The sequence below is a fragment of the Alligator mississippiensis genome, chromosome 15, assembly GCF_030867095.1.
Source record: "Alligator mississippiensis isolate rAllMis1 chromosome 15, rAllMis1, whole genome shotgun sequence".
Lineage (NCBI taxonomy): Eukaryota > Metazoa > Chordata > Crocodylia > Alligatoridae > Alligator > Alligator mississippiensis.
The window spans coordinates 18,845,026-18,860,941 of record NC_081838.1 but is presented as its reverse complement, the minus strand read 5'-3'; the positions used below and the strand labels follow the sequence as shown (position 1 = coordinate 18,860,941).

The 15,916-nt window shown below is 54.7% G+C and overlaps 1 protein-coding gene across 1 annotated transcript; it reads left to right on the top strand.

Moving 5' to 3' along the window:
- The first annotated feature begins 1,687 nt into the window (after positions 1 to 1,687).
- LOC109280590 (uncharacterized) lies at positions 1,688 to 4,139 on the top strand. The gene is made up of 3 exons (XM_019477351.2): positions 1,688 to 1,992; positions 2,811 to 2,921; positions 3,620 to 4,139. The coding sequence occupies exons 1-3, from the start codon at positions 1,872 to 1,874 to the stop codon at positions 3,649 to 3,651; spliced, it is 264 nt and encodes an 87-aa protein (XP_019332896.2). The 5' UTR covers positions 1,688 to 1,871; the 3' UTR covers positions 3,652 to 4,139.
- The last annotated feature ends 11,777 nt before the right edge of the window (positions 4,140 to 15,916 follow it).

Here is a 15,916-nt window from a genome sequence, read left to right as displayed (position 1 = left end):
ACTGAAACATCCTGCCCTGCTGTGGACTCTTGGAGGTCTTTGCAACAGGAGAATTGCTGTAGTATTTTTCTGTAGTCAATAAAGGAGTGAAAACAAAGAGCTGCTTTTTCCAAGGGGGCTGGAGTCTAATGAGGGGAGTCCTGAAACTCAAAGGGCTGAGACCACTGTTTTAGTGGGACTGCTTTCACTGTGACAGTCCATCTTCTCGGCCCACAGCCCCCGTGTCTCACCTCCCCCAGAGTGGATTCCAGTTCCAAGTGCTCTGAAGCTACAGATCGAATTGGAGTCAAGGACATGTTTGCCACCTGCCTTCGGAGGTGAGCTATGGGAATCGGGCACATCCCCAGTCGTCACTACTTGTTCCTAAAGATCAGGAGCGGTCAGAAATGATCTGGCCTCTCTGGGTTCGGTTCCCCCTGCTCGAGGAAATGTCCCACGTGCAAATACCTCTGCACCTCCATCCCCCCACAGCTCGTCCCCCAGGGAGGAGTTCACTGCCACGTGATGGAGCCCTTTCGCAGGGGAGCAGACAGCGCCTGGAGCTGACTCTGCAGGACTGTCCTTCTTCAGTCCTTTCTCAAGATGCTGGTTGCTGGATGCCTGCTCCTGTCTGCCCTGGGTAAAACCCCTTCAGTGTCACAGCATCAAGCCTCTAGACTGGAGGAAACAGCCTGCCCCTGAGCTCATCCCTCATTGTGATGGGAGAGAGACTGAGGGAGATGCTACAGCGAGTGCTGGGGTTTGACTTGCAGGCATCGGTTTAGCTTGATCCCTGCTGGGTTTGTAGGAGGGGACGGGAGGCTGATGACTATAGCACCTGTTTTCCTTCTGCAGCCTTGGGGGCAGCGTTATCCCTGCACCAGACTCCACCAGTCCTGTTTGCTGAAGTCGGCGGCACCGCAGAGATCCACTGCTCTCCTGGAGAGCCAGTGGAGGGAGGGAAAGGCAAATATTACTGGTACCTGAGAAGGGAAGGGAAGGCGCCCACCTGTGTCAGGAAATGCCAGGAAGACAAGAACAAGAGCAGGTTTGCCTGCAAGCTTGACAGACATGGCCTGACCCTGGAAATCTCCAGCATCCAGCACAACGACTCTGGTGTTTACTATTGTGCCATTAGGTGGGGCTTTTACCTGACTTTTGGCAAAGGATCCAGGCTGATAGTTGGAGGTAAGGGAAAAAATGGACCCTGAATACCCTTTGCAGGGGACAAGTGCCTGGCAAGGGAGAGATACGGAGAGCTTGGAAAGCCCGTTTGACTGGGAAGGGAGACTGAGCTGAAGGAGATGGAGGTGCTGAGGAGGGAAGTCCTGCAGGTTTATGGCATGTGGGTTGGGGAGAATTAATTTTAAATGGTTCTTAGTGGCAGAGACTACTAAGGTTTTTTTTTTAAAGTCTCCTGTAGGGACCCTCATGGCCACAATAGATCTAAACCTGTGGCCTCACATGTACCTGGCAAACCTTATCCCTTCCATGGGCTGATGTTTTATGCTAAGTGCATCCCCCACTGAGAGCTGTGACCCCCCAGACCTGGGCAGTTATGCCTGGATCCCTGCACAGGCTTCATGGGAGTACACAAGCCTCCCTGGGAGCCCAGTCAAGCCCTCATCCCTGGGCAGCTGGCAGCCTCGTTGTGTGTGCGACATGTGGGGTTTGATATATCTTCTGCTCTGTTCTGCTCAGACAGTTACACCCCCAGTGCCTCCGTGCTGCTCCTCGCTGCGTCTCCCCAGGGGACCGATCTCTCGGGGACGGCTGATCTGGCCTGTCTGGTCCATGGTGTCTCCAACCCAGTGCACGTTGCCTGGACTATTTCTGAGGCTTCTCAGGAACAGCAGCTGACCCGGTCAGTGAAGGGAAAGGACGGAGCCTTAATGTTCATTAATCACATCAGCATCCCCGTGGCCACCTGGGCCAGTGCCGCGGCTGTCACCTGTGAGGTCCGGTTCAACTCCTCCGGCAGCAGTGTTCAGAGAAGCGCCTGGTTCAGGAAGCGTGAGTGATCGTGTCTTTGGTTGTGGGTCTCAGAGAGACCTCAGACCTCTAGGACAGGCAGGGGAATCCCAGGCAGAGCCACTTGGCTGCAATTAGAAGGGTAAAAAACTGATGGGGAAACTGGGATTGGATGGAAATTATGGACATGTATTTAGAAGCACAGATGAATATGTGAATGGATGGATAGACAGGGATTGTTGAGTAGGGGCAGATGCAATGTTGCACAGGTGTCCCAACAAGGCATGTGCATCCAGCATGTCATGAGGGTACTGATACCCAGCCCTGCCAGGGCAGGATCTGTCAGGAGGGCGCTGAAGCTGAAGGGAGAGGCGGAGAGCAACACAAGCTGAAGACAACATAAAGTTCTGAGCAAAGGGCATGGGGTGGACAGGAGAGTGGGGCATGGCCCTGTGTTTCCAGCAACCTCCTTTTATTGTGTGTCCCCCTTGCCTGCGATCAGAAGTTGTCACCTCTTGGGCAAAGCCGAGAGCAGCAGAGAGGAAGGAAGAGTCAAGGAGTGATGGGAGCCTCTGTAGTGAGTGACGTGTGGTGGGGGCGAGGGGCAGGCAGGCTGAAGGAGATGGTGGGCTCTGCAGGGCTGAGGCTGATCATGGGCAAACCTGCACCCTCCAGTGCCCATCCCCAGGAAAAGGCCCAGACACACGTGGGCTCCAGCCTCCTCCTCTGAGGGATGAGACTGGGTCCTGGGGTGCAGAGGAGGGACTCGGGAATTTTGGAAACTGCAACCTGAAGGGTTCAAGGACCAAACAAGGCAGGGTCAGTTCCTGATGCCCCTCTGCTCTCCTCTTCCTCCCTAGGCTCTCGCAGGGAGTGCAGGCAGGAGGCCATGCGCTACATGGTGGTGGGTCTCCTGGTGCTGCTGATGGTATCTCTGACCTCCCTCTGGATGTGTGGCTGCTCCAGTCCAGGTAACCCTCACATCCAAGCCCTCTCGTGGCCTGGGGACCTCTCAGCTCCAGAGCTGTGAATCCTGGGGCCATGTTCTCAGGCAGCTGCACACTGAGAGCAGCTCGCTGGCTCCTGTCCGCCCGACTCTGCACAGTTGTGATCCCTCCCGACTCCCCTCACATCCCTGCAGCAGGGAGCCCCATCTGCAGCTCAGCCTGGGGAGCCGATGCTCTCCCAGGGCTGAACCCAACAGAGACCAGTTTGAATCTCCTGTATGGGACAGGGCCATTCCCAGGCTGCAAGGGGGACCCCAGAGTCATTCAGCCGGGGGCGGGGTCAGTGGTGCTAGGAGCTGCAGGACTCAGGCCTGCCGCTCCGGGGCTGCTCAGTGGGCAGCAGTGGGCGTCCGTTCAGGGATGTGGCCCCTGCAGTTTTGCTGAGGGAGGATTTACACCTTGGGTCCTGTTGGCCCCTTCTCTCCGCTCTTTGAGGGGCTGACAGGGTGCTAAGACTTGCCATCAATCCCATTACCCACCATGCACAGAATTCCCAACCACGCAGTGCCCAGAGTCTGTGCAGCCCTAATGGATGCCCGGTTCATGCAAAGAGGTTTCACAGAAATCCTCGCACTCGATGGGAAAGTGCCACCTGCTGCCATGCCCAGCCTGGCACAGACTCGCTCTGGCTGGGATCTGATGCTGCCCCTGCGGTCACACAGGGTCGGGGAGTTTGTGCCCAGCCACAGCGTGATCCCAGCACTGCTGGGGGACCCGGATGCAGCCCCTGTGGACGGGAAACAGGGAAAGTCTTGAGCAGAAAGGAATCGGGCCTGGAAACCCCCAGCTGGTCCCTGCCGAGCTGCTGCCTCTTGTTCCCTTCACCACTGCTCCGTGGCGTTCGCTGCTTCTTGCTGCCCGGGGATGATCTGCACCAGACCAGCTCCACAGTGCGACTGCAAGGGTGAACTCTGCCCCCGCTCTAGAGATCAAGAGCAGGAGATCCCAACCTCGGGCACCAGGAGGTGGGAGCTTTTCTGCCGTGAGACACAGGCAATGTAGCCGGGGTGACTGCAGTCTGCGGGGAGACGTTGCAGCCCCTGGTGTGTGCAGGGCCCAGACCTGGGGGGACCTAAGGTGGTGGGGCAGGATGGTGGGAGCCTGCATGGGACATGCACACTCCCTGCTCTGCGTCACCAGTGGCCAGTGTGGGGCTGACTTCCTGGCCCAAAGCTGCGTGTCTCTGTTGCCTAATAAACACCATGACCTGCCCCTTGTACTGTTTCCATCCTGATAATGTTTGGTTCTGGGCACAAAATGCAGGGGCCAAGAAATGTGACCTCCTATGTCTGATAGCCAGCCTGCCCTCTCACCCTCCTCCTCACACACTCACAAAATGGGCAGCTGCTTGGCTTTATGTGTCTCTCCCTAATGCACACGTGTGTGCCCACACTTTTTATTTTAAGGGTGAACCTGTGAGCACATCAGTTACTCAGGAACATTTCTGCCGCCGTGGCTCACAGCTGCATATTCTGTCTGCAACACAAGAGGAGAGATCTTGCATCAGTTGTGGGTGGCACAGCCCGGAGACCCCAGCTGAGGTCTGCGCCCCACAGTGCTTGGTACTGAAAGAACACCGGATAAGGGATTGTGCTGATAAGTGAAGACACTGTAAGTGGGAGGGGAACCTGATGCCCAGAGAGTGGCCAGGATTTCGCCACAAGCTTTCAGGTTCTCAGACCCAGAGTTAGAAAGAGGACTCAGGTGTCCTGCCCATTAGATCACATGGTCCCCTCAATTGACCTGCTTCCTGGGACCTTTTTCAGACTCAGAAATGCCCTGGTCTGGGTTTTCTTTTGCACTACCCCACACACAGCACCGTGTCTGCCCACAGACATGCAGCCACTTCTGGGGTGGGACACAGCAGTTCTGCACCACAAACCCAGCACAGTGCTGACAGCAGCGGGGAATGAATCATTAATACGGCAATTCCGCTGAGTTGCTGGAGAGCTGACCTGGAGGTACCAGGCCAGGATGAGCCCAGACCCCAGTTCTGAGCATCTTTGTGACACAGCTGGAGAAGCAGTTACCTCTGGGCTCTGCCTCGGGCGCACGTTGCTCCCCGGTGTTGCCGCTCTCCCTGTTGGAGGAAGCAGAGCAGGGGCTGTTAGTGGGGCAGGGATGGGGCCAAGGGCTTGAACATCGAGCATGCTGCGGCCATTACCTGTGCAGGGGCACTTGGTGGAGAGCAGGATCAGGCTGTGCATCAGCAGGAGGAGGCAGATGCAGGGCAGCCCCACCCAGCGCACGACCCAGCAGGGCCCTGTGGGGAAAGGAGACACTGAGAGCAGGGCACAGAGCCTGTGGCTGGGAGCAGATGAGTGGTCCAATCCCAGAGGCTGCAGGGAGCGGAGAGGGCCTCACCTACCCTCTGATGTGGTGCCCAGGACTTTGGCCACGGCAGCGCTGATATTTCTCTCGGTTCCCTTCTCTCTGGCGGTGCAGGTCCAGCAAGTCCCCGCATCCCACCTTTTCCTGGGGACCGTCGTCAGGCTCCAAGCACCTTCCCTGTCCAGGGCTCTTGTATCCTCCCCAGTGTCCCAGAGAGGTGCCCCCCAGCCCTGAGCATGCGGGAAGAGCAGGCAGAGCAGGGGGACAGGGTCTGGGAGCTCAGTGTCCTCTGGGGGCGAAGGCGCCAGGATGGCAAGGCTGGGCTGTGGGGTGTCTGCACAAGAGCAGGAACATCAGGGCCAGAAACTGTAGGGACACGGGCTGTTCCCCATAAGGCAGCTCATGCCCACCCAGCCCCAGCAGCAGAGCTGAGATGCCCAGGGCTTTATCTACCCCAGTTTCAACACCAAACCCCTAACAGGACACGGACCCAGGTACTTTTACTGGGGTTTCTTGTGTCATGCTGGCAGCAGTTGCCTGGGGTACAGATCACAGAGGGAGACCTGGTCTGGTGAGAAGAACATGAGCTATGGAGACAGAAAAGTCCCCCTCCCGCACTACCTTCCCCAGTGCCCCTGGTGAGCTAGTGGCTACTCTGCTCTGTGCCTCAGTTTCCCCAATGGCCATGAGAACTGGGAAGGAGCAGCACAGCACAGGAGCCACCAGTGGACATCTCCCAGGTGGATTCATTCCCATCTGCCTAAGGGGTGGCCCTGGTGCCCAGCCCACACGGTTCCTGCCTCCTTCCCTCCCTTTCTTCTGGGTCTCTGCATGGGACATGGGGGGAAATCCACAGTCAGGGACAGTGGTGGGCGGGGGGCAGATGGGTGCTCTCTCCCTATTACTCCACAGATAGAGGGGGAAACTGCCTGGTGCAGCCTGAACCATGACATGAGCATTTACACCAGGCCCTTGAGCCCCACGGGAATCTGTGAGACAGGAGATCGGGGGGAGATTTCTACCTGGTGCCCAGCACTCAGGTCCCTGCACTGGGGTCTCAGCTGCTGGGGCTGCACAGTTTGGAAATCCCGGCCATGTCTTTGGGCTTCCACATGGGAGCTGCTGGGAACTGAGACGGTTGAAATCCTGGGTCCGTTGAGTGAGACCCAGAGCCCCGGTCTCCTGCTCCCACCCCCTGCCCTGGGCACTGCCTGGCCCCTGCTGGCCCTGAGCTCACCCCAAGCTTGGAGCGGATGCTGGGGGGGGCAGAGTTGTGCAAAAGGGGAATTTTTTTTGCCTCCTGTTACTGGACTGACGATATCTGACCTGTTGGAAACTCACCGGAGACGATCAGCCTGGTCCCGTTCGCGAAGTCGGTGTGTGTAGAGACATCGAGGGCACAATAATAGACCCCAGAATCCTCCTCCTGTAGCTTGTTGATGACAAGAGAGTGCGTTTTCCCGGTGCTGCTCACTTTACTTGAATATCTTTGTTTTGGAACTACATATTTACCGCTCTGGGCAACCCACTGCAGACTGCCATCCTGATGCTCTTTGTACCAGTGCAGAAATGATCGTTTGTGTAAAATAGTGCAGTTCAGCTCTGCAGTCTGCCCTGGGATCATCCAGATCTCTGCTGGGCTTTGCTGCAGCCACAGCCCCTCTTGGGAAGCCACCACTGCAGAGGAAAGCGCGGTGTATGCATGGGGGTACCAGTGCAGTCAGCTCCCCTGCTGCAACATCCTCATTTATTCACAGCTTTCACTAAAGTGAAAGAACCATAAAATCACCTGTGATAGAGCTATGAAGTGACAGGATTTGGGGTCACTGGGGAAAGCACACAAGAAAAAAACCCACTCGATTCATGTGAACATAATATTGGATGAGACGTAAAGAAAAATTGAAATGCAGCGATATACAGTAGTAAATGAAGAAGGGGGAGTTCTATTTAACTGTGCCCTTATTCTCCGTGCATGGAGCACCAATGCTCCCCGGCTGTGAGTTGTCAGAGAGGAGCCAAATTGTTTTTTTTCCTTAGCCCAGGACTTCACATTTTCTCCCAATGCAGAGATCTCCTTCTCTCTCATTTCTGCCAAGAACAAACACGACCATAAATCTCTCCAAGATGCATCACACAGCCTCTTGCCTGCCCTGCAAACAGCCCTTGCACAAGTCCTGGAGGCCTTTTGAGCTCCTTTCAGTCCTCGTTTCCATAAATCATCATTTTCATATGATTTGTATTTCTCGGAGAGAAATGACAAACTGAAACCCCAAGAGGCTGGGCTGAAAAATTGTCCCTGTTCAAGCATCCATTGCAATATCGTCACACCCAGCTTGGACCAGACACAGACAAGGATCATTTGCTGCGCACATGAAAAGAAACCATCCACTTACATTTCTACCCTACCGCTCCTGCAGAGATACAGGGTGTTCCCCCTATGGCTCATCTGAAATCACCACAGAAAGCATTAAAGTACCTCTTGTTTCCAACACTTTTCTTGAGGCTTTTTCTTTCCTCTGCTTCTTGAAATTCCAGCTTCAAACGACCTTCCCCCAAAATAGGTGACATCCTGGGAAGTTGGTATAAAGTACAAGAGGGCCAAGTAGATGCTAAAAAGAGCTCTGTACTTTGGCAGTAGCAGTCTACACTGTTCCCAAAGGGCTTTTAACACATACATCATTGTATTACATCCCTCAGAGACTGACACCTGTAACTCTCCCATCTCTCTCTCTCCCATGCAGCATCGCCGGGTGTTTCCATCCTGCCAGGACGTCCCTGTGCACAAGGGAATTGTTCTTATGTGGGGAGAAAAGACCGTGGAGCTGAAAGACTTACCCTGCAGGGCGAGGAGCAGGATCCCAGCCCAGGGGCAGGACATGGTGTGGTTTCTTCAGCGCTGGGAGGATGCTGTGAGGCTGCTCGATGGGTCTCTTCTTTCTGAAAGCCTGGGTCACGTGGGAAGAAGACCTGTTTCCTGTCTCAACTTGGAGGGGACATATCTACAAGAGGAGGGCACTGGTGGGTGGGACACTGACCTCCGACACGCTGAGAGATGTGATCCTTACCACCCACCGGTCATGAATATGTGACCAGACTGGGGTTTATTGCAAGAAGTCTTTCAGCTCCCCCCTGTAGCAAACCAGCCGCCAACTGAATCCCAACCCAGTGTCTCTGACCTCACTGAGATGTTTCCAGCACAAGAGGTCTTGTCCTTTCCACCCTGCTGTCAGTGATGCTTATACAGCCCTATGGATATACATGGTGAGGATATAACCCACACAAACCTGTCTCTGAAGCTCCCACTGAGGAGACCGGTCCCTGTAAGTGCCCATACACCATGTGTCTGGGCATGTGAGCAGGGCTGCATGGGACCAGGCTGCTGACCTGGGCTGTCCTTGTTCTTCCTTCCCCTCTGCCTTGTCCATCTCATGCCATGTGCTGCTGCTCTTTTTCTGCCCTTAAAAAAAAACCCAGCATGAGACTGTTCCTTGAAGCCAGATGTCCTTTTTTGACATTCAGTCTAAGTTGGTCCTTGCTTTACTGCCAGTCCATTGAATAAGCAAGGGGAGGATGCTCTGGCCAAACTTTCACCGTGCAGGTGAATTGGATCGACCAGACTGGACTTCATTGAATTGAATTGCACAGGTTACAGGTGTGTTCAGCATCTCGACATGCAAGGACTTTCTGTGAAAGCCCCTGGGCTGGAGCATCCCTCAGGCTGTGCCTGGCACACAAAGGGCTGTGGTGGTTTCCCTCCGTCTGAGCTCCTGCTGGAGACACACAGTCATGTCCATGGGGCACCTCCCAGGACCGAGGAGCAACAGGTCCTTCCCTTCCAGCGGGAACCATCCCCGTGGGGCCATGCACACACTGCTGAGCTGATGCAGGGGGTTTCCAGGAGGAAACCTGTATTTGAAGGAGGAATTTGAGGAAACATTTCTAACTGCCCCCAAGTGACTTAGAAGCTGAGATCCCTTTGCCAAGCAATTGGGACATAGTTCATAAATGCACCAGTCACTTCTGCACATGAGACATTGGCTCAGGAATCCCCGCTGAGATTTTTCATTGGCTTTCTCTGTTTTGCTTTCCTCTTCGTTCACCTGATTTTTTGATGGCCTTGTCTGTGCAATGGTGGGTTCAAGGTCAGGCTTTGTTTTGGGGGCTGCTTAGGGTGTTTTAGGGCAGAGATGGTGGTGAATGTGCTGAGTGTCCCCATCCCAAGAGCTGTGTGACTAACTGCTCTGTATAGCTTTGTTCATGGAGAGAGGCTTTAGTCTCAGTGTCTTCCCCAGCTGGGGCCAGACATGCAACCTTTAGCATGTACTTAAAGACAAGAAAGGAAATCTTTGCTCCTTTCTAAAGCAGATCTCTATCTAAATGGAGGAGGCGGCAGGGGAAATGACCACCATATATGTGACACTAAATATAAAGTGACCTCACACATCCGCACTAACACGGAAAACCTCAGGGCTTCTTGCCTGGGCCTTTGCACCACAGCCTCCATGGTCTGGCTCAGTTCTCAGAATTTGCTGCTTCTGATTGCAGACAGCAGCGCTGCTCTCTCCACGCCATCCAGCCATGGGGACCATTCGATCAGCTCCTCCAGTCCACAGGAACTGTGACACTGTGTGAGATCAAGCTGCCTACATTCCCGTTCATGGTCGTTTCTGTCTCTGCTGCAGATAATCTTGGCTCAGAGCATTTGTACACCTGACACTGTTCAAGGGCCTTGTTTTTTCTCCCATCGCACAGGGGAGGCAGGAGGAGAGGGCAGGAGTTACAGAGTGGATGCTGACCCTGAAGAACCTCCCCCCTTGGGAGCACTGTCCATTGCTTTGGCAAAGGGGCCCAGAGACACCCCTGGGCGCTTTTGTCTCCTGCCTCTTGCTGGGTTGCAAACAGACATCATCCTTGTGCCTCCATGAACATATTTATGGCTGCACAAGCCCAAGCAAAGAGCTGTCCCAGCCCTTTGTCACACCACAAACACCCAAATTTGTACTTACAATGGTTTATCATAGTGGTTTGGGCACATGTTCGAGGAAGATGTCTGGTTGCAAACAGCACAAGACCGTGAGACCGCTAGGTGCCTGCACTCTCCAGCCACCCCAGGCAGGGCCCCCCAGGGCTTCAAGGGCCCGATCCTGCAGGGGTTTCCCAGGGGCGGTGTCTGCGAGTGGGGCATATAGCAGCTGTCCCCAGTGTTGCTGCAGCAATGACTTCTACTCCTCTGCCTGCCTGTGAGCACCTGGAAATGCAAAGCTCAGACCCTTAGAGGCGGGAAGTTTCCCTCAGGACCGCACAGCTTCAGGAGCTTTGGGGAGATGCCCAGAGCACAGTCTAGACAGGACCCGACATCAGGAAGCAGTGTGGTGTAGCTGCACATGGAGCGGGGCAGGGTTATAGGAGCCCACACATGGGACCATACACTGGCTGCATGGGGCTTCCTGCTCATTGCTCCCCAGAGCCGGGCTGGGGTCGGGGCCGTGAGCACTGTGAACCTGCCCCTGGACCAATGCTCCAGGCAGCGGCTTTGTGGAGCAGCAGCACCAGGACGACAGAGCCTGCTCCAGCCCGGATACCCGAGCAGCTGGCACCGCGGGGCCCCACTCCCTCCCCGTGGCCAGAGCAGAGAAGATCCCTCCCCTCTCCCCTGCCCAGACGTGCTCAGCTCAGCATCACAGCCTGGGCCCAGGGCAGGACGTGAGCATGGGGCTGGCCCAGCTCCCGAACGTAGGGGCAGTGATGTCTGTGATGCCCTAGGCAGTTTAAAATAAGTAATTTTAAATAAGAAATCAGGGCTTGAATGGCTGGAACACAAGGCAACACAACCAGTCTCACAAGCACCGAAGTGATTTAGGGGCATGGGCACCCTTTGAAGAAAATGGATCCTGGACTGGTAGGACACTCGGGCTCTTCTGAGTAGGCCATCAAGGGGAGATGTTTGGTGGCACTTTAGCTGCTGGTGTAGCGAGCGTTAATGCTCATAGCAAATTAAACCACAGGTCAGATGCAGAGAAATGAGATGCAGATCTGTGTACAGCAAGATGATGAGGCTAAAAACCCCCCTCCCCAGAAGCCACGTCCCTGTCAGCGGTGCTCCTCCCCAGAAACAACCAGCCCTGAGCCCTTGCACTGCAACTCTGCACTTAGATGGCAGCCCTGGGCCGGAGGGGCTGGATACTCATGGCCATCATGTTCCTCGTCAAGTCCCTGTTTCTCTCATGCTTAGGTAAGCCCCCCACACGGCTCTCAGCACCGTGCTCCTGGGATCAGGGACACAAAGTACCTCAGCAGGACACAGATTGCAGTGCTGGGCTCTGTTGTGTTTCCACAGCGTTGGGAGTCCAGCTACATCTGCACCAGCCTCAGCGGTTCCTGGCTGTGGAAGTCGGTGGGACAGCAGAGATGCACTGCTCCTCCAGCAACGATGTGGATGGGGGAGCAAAATTGCACTGGTATCTGAGAAGGGCGGGTGAGGCCCCCATGCACATGAAGGACTGTGCGGATGATACAAAAGGGCCCAAATTTGCTTGCAAACATCAGAAATATGGCACAACCCTGGAAATCAGGGACATGCAAAGGAAGGAGTCTGGCATTTATTACTGTGCACATGCAACCACCGGCTCCTTGACTTCTGGGAACGGAACCACGGTGATCGTTGGAGGTAACGACCCATTGCTTCTTTCATTAGAAATATCCGAGTGTCTCATTGCTCATATCCCATTAGAAACTGTAAGAATATATAAGAGTAAATAGCTGAGAAGAAGCTGTGTTTTTAGCCAAGTAAAATGGGTTCAGCATTAGCTGCTGGAGACAGAGAGAGAACGAGCTATCTGGCTTTTTTCCCAGGGGAAACCTGGCAAGTGGTGCAGGGAAGTGCTGGGGTCTCTGTGGGGCTGGTCTGTGCAGCTAGGATGGGAATGTTTCACCCTCCGAGCCGTGACGGCAGGTGAGAAGATTGTGATCTCCCGAAGCTGCTAGTGCTGCCCTGAGAAGGCTGCCCGGCTCTCTCCTGGCTAGGATGACTGTGCCTTGAGTTGGTTCCTCTCTTCCAGTTCGGCAGCAGATGGCACATTTCCTTATTCCCCAGTAGACTTGTATCTCTGTTAATCTCTTGGTGACAGACCCACAGCTGTGGCCAGGCTGCAGCTCAGCTCTGTCTGCCCATGAACTCTCATCTTCCTCTCTGCCCAGACAGCTTCACTGAAGGCAGCTCTGTGCTGCTCCTGGGCCCTGGTGCAGGGGAGAACGGAGCCACGGATCCTGCACATCTGGCCTGTGTGATCCGGGGTGTCTCCAACCTGGTCCAGGTGTCCTGGCACGTTCCTGGAGAGGAGCCAGCCCAGGGGCTGCCACACTCACTGGAAGCCAGTGATGGGTCCTTAACACTCATCCATCACATCAGCATCCCCTGGGCCAGCTGGGCCAGCGGGGCGACCGTCACCTGTGAGGTCACATTCAACTCATCTGGCAGCAGCGTTACCAGACATGCCGTCTATTCTGCACGTGAGTGGTTGTTTGAGGCAAAGACTTAACCTACATTTGAAGCCCCACGATCACTGATGCCTCTAGCATGCATGACAGTGGCTGGATGATTGTATCATGCTTGCATGCAGGCAGATGTGCAGGGAATTGGGGGAAGGTGGCATAAAACAGTGCCCAGGTCATGAGACAAGGCAGCAGCCTTCTTGGAGACCTCTGCAACTAGTTAAATGACAATATCCATGGGAGAGGGGACTTATAGGAGGGTGCTGGATACTCCGAGGGACGGAGGGGCTGTGGGGTGAGGGGAACACTCCAGCAAGCAGCTCATTAAGGACAGACAGGGCAGTGGGGATTGGATATAAGAAATCCCTAGATCTCAGTTTGCAGCTTCCATCTACAGGTCTCCCAGGGCTTTACAAGGGCTGGTAGTACCAGCACTGTTTTTTGGGTGTGAAAACTGGGGCAAAGGGAGGGGTATTGACTTGCAGCAGGTGAGTGGCAGCACCAGGGACAGAGCCCTGCTCTCTATGGTCCTCCAACCCCTGGGCCCACTGCTACACAGGGAGCAGGGCAAGAGCAGTGATGCAAGGTTTTTGTCTCTCCCTTGTAGCTCCCTCTGCACGCTGCGTCATGCTCCCTGTCGTGGCAGTGGGCAGTGCTGTGCTGCTGTTCACGGTGTCCCTGAGTCTCATCTGGATCCACTGCCCATCCCGATGGGGTAAGAAACAGCGCGTGGCCCCCAGACGCTCCCTTGGCATCACCAGTGGGCTCACCTGTATGGGACGACCAGGCTTCAGCTGTCACAGGCCCCAAGGCTTGTCCTGTGCCTGGAGTTTGGCTCTGAGCTCTGCCCCGGGGAGTGATGTAGACAGGCCCCCGCCACAGACAGCCTGAGCCTGGGGTGTTTGGCTCATGCAGAGCATGAACCTTTGCACTGGGGACTTATTCGTGTGCTCAGCCCTGTGTACACGGGGACACGGCAGTGGAAGAGGAGCTATGACCACTGTCTCCATTTCAGGATCCCGGCCTAGGAAGCCAGCAGCTCGCATCTCCCAGGAGAATCAGGTATGGCCTATTACAAACTCTTGTTGTCTGCCTCGTTGGGTCCATCTGTGGGAATCCCAGCCCCCCTGCACAGGTGCCTGGTTCCTTTTCCAATACTATGAAATGTTGCCAGCAGGATGGACTCATATATGTGGACCTGGCGTTTCAGCCAGCAACTTGCCACAAGCCCCGAAAGCAGCAGGCAGCACGAGGGAAGAATGTGACACCATGAACAGCCGTGTCCATGGGCTCCTTTGTGTGGGGATGATGGCCAGTTCTCTGCTGATTGGCATGAGCCACGCCAGCCACCAAGAAAGCTCCAAGGGGGGACATGCTCTCTCCTTGTGGGCATTCAGACTGCACAGGTCAGAAGACCCCAAATATGAATGTGGTTGGGGGGACACATCATTTTACATCACTGTAGCAAAGACTTCCCAGTAGAACTGGGTAGAACATTTCCCCCCGTTATGGGACATTTCAACACAAATCTAAATTTAACATTTTTTCTCCCTGAAATTCCCAGCTGCAAATGTCCCTTATGGAGGGACATCAGGTGAACTCTTGAGCTGTTCAGCAATCAGAGAACAAGAGTCACCCACCAAGGAATTGTGCCCTGCCCAGCCCTTTTACCCGAGGGTGGGAGCGAGATGCCCACGTGTACATCCCCCAACTTACCCTGTTGCACCTCGCTCCCACCCTCACTCCCACCCTTGTGGGGGGAAGGGCCTGGTCAGCGGCAGCTCCTGGGGCAGGGAAGGCAGCTGGCTCCAGCGCCTGGAGCTTCCCTCCCTGCTGCTTGAGTGCAGGGAGCACCGGTGATACAGACAGCCCAGCGTGGGCTGCGCTCCTTGCTGCGCTGTCCAGAGCCAGGCACCAGTACCCCTTCCTGCTGCTGCTCCATGGAGGGAGTGTGGGAGGGGGGGTCCCCAAACCCCCCACAACCGCCACACACCCACATCCAGCCCCCACAACCCCCCACATATACACTGCCTCCAACATAACCTATACCCCCCACACACAGCCACATCCCCCTATCCAACCACACCCCCTACCACCACACCACACACCCATTATAAAAGACTAAGAATTTATTTTTGAATTATTATGCAATCACCTCTATATACAGTACACAACCACAAATCATGACAAATATATTTATTGTAATAAAATTAAAATATATTATAATTGCTGTTTGACTTTTAGTATATGATTTGTTTTTTTCTGGTTCTAAGATGGCAAACTCCACTTCGAAAGGGAGCATTTGGGGGGGGGGGGGCGGCAAGGGGAGGTGCTTCTGGTGGCAAAGGTCAGGGGTTAGGTGTGGGACTTCCAGTCCCAAGATGATGACTGGCAGGGGGAGTGGGGAGCAACTGTCAAGGGGTGGAGCTACCCATGAAATAATTGCCCACCCCTGGTTTAGCACGTGCCAGCAGCCAGGCTCTGAATGCACTCATCCCAGTGCCTTTACTCTGCTGTCATTACCTGCACTAACAAGATCCAGCTAGTCTGTGCGACAGTCCCCCTGCCCTTGGCTGTGTGCACAAGCCTTGTCTTTGCAGCCTTTTGACCAAAAAATAATACACCCCAAAGTTTGTTGCCCCCAAATACCAGCTTTTCTCGTGGGTGGAGGAATGTTCATGGAAATCTAGGTCCGGGTTTTAGACTAAACACTTCTCTCCATTTTGGGGGATGTAGTGCATCATATGGTCAGGACAGGCCAGAATTATGATCCAGAGGTGGGTCTTTATGGCAGTGGCTTCAGCTTTGAGCTCCCTAGTTGTGGTCTGAGTGGCTGGGTGACCCATGCTGTGCCCTGAGCTACTAGAATGACCTACCCAAGGACTTAACCAACTGCCCAGGCAGGGTTTGTCGCCCCAGATGACCTCCATACACCAGAACTGCACCCAGCTCAAAGTCAGGTCTACTTTGTGCCTGAGCAGTCTGTTGATCCATGGTCTCATCCCTGCCTCTGTCAGCAATAGGCAGCCTCATAATGAAGCATCTCTGGACCTGATGCTTACAGGCATCAAAACCCCTTGATACCCACTCAGCAGGGCTAAGGGGCCCAGATGTGATTGGACTCCCAGACCAAGCAA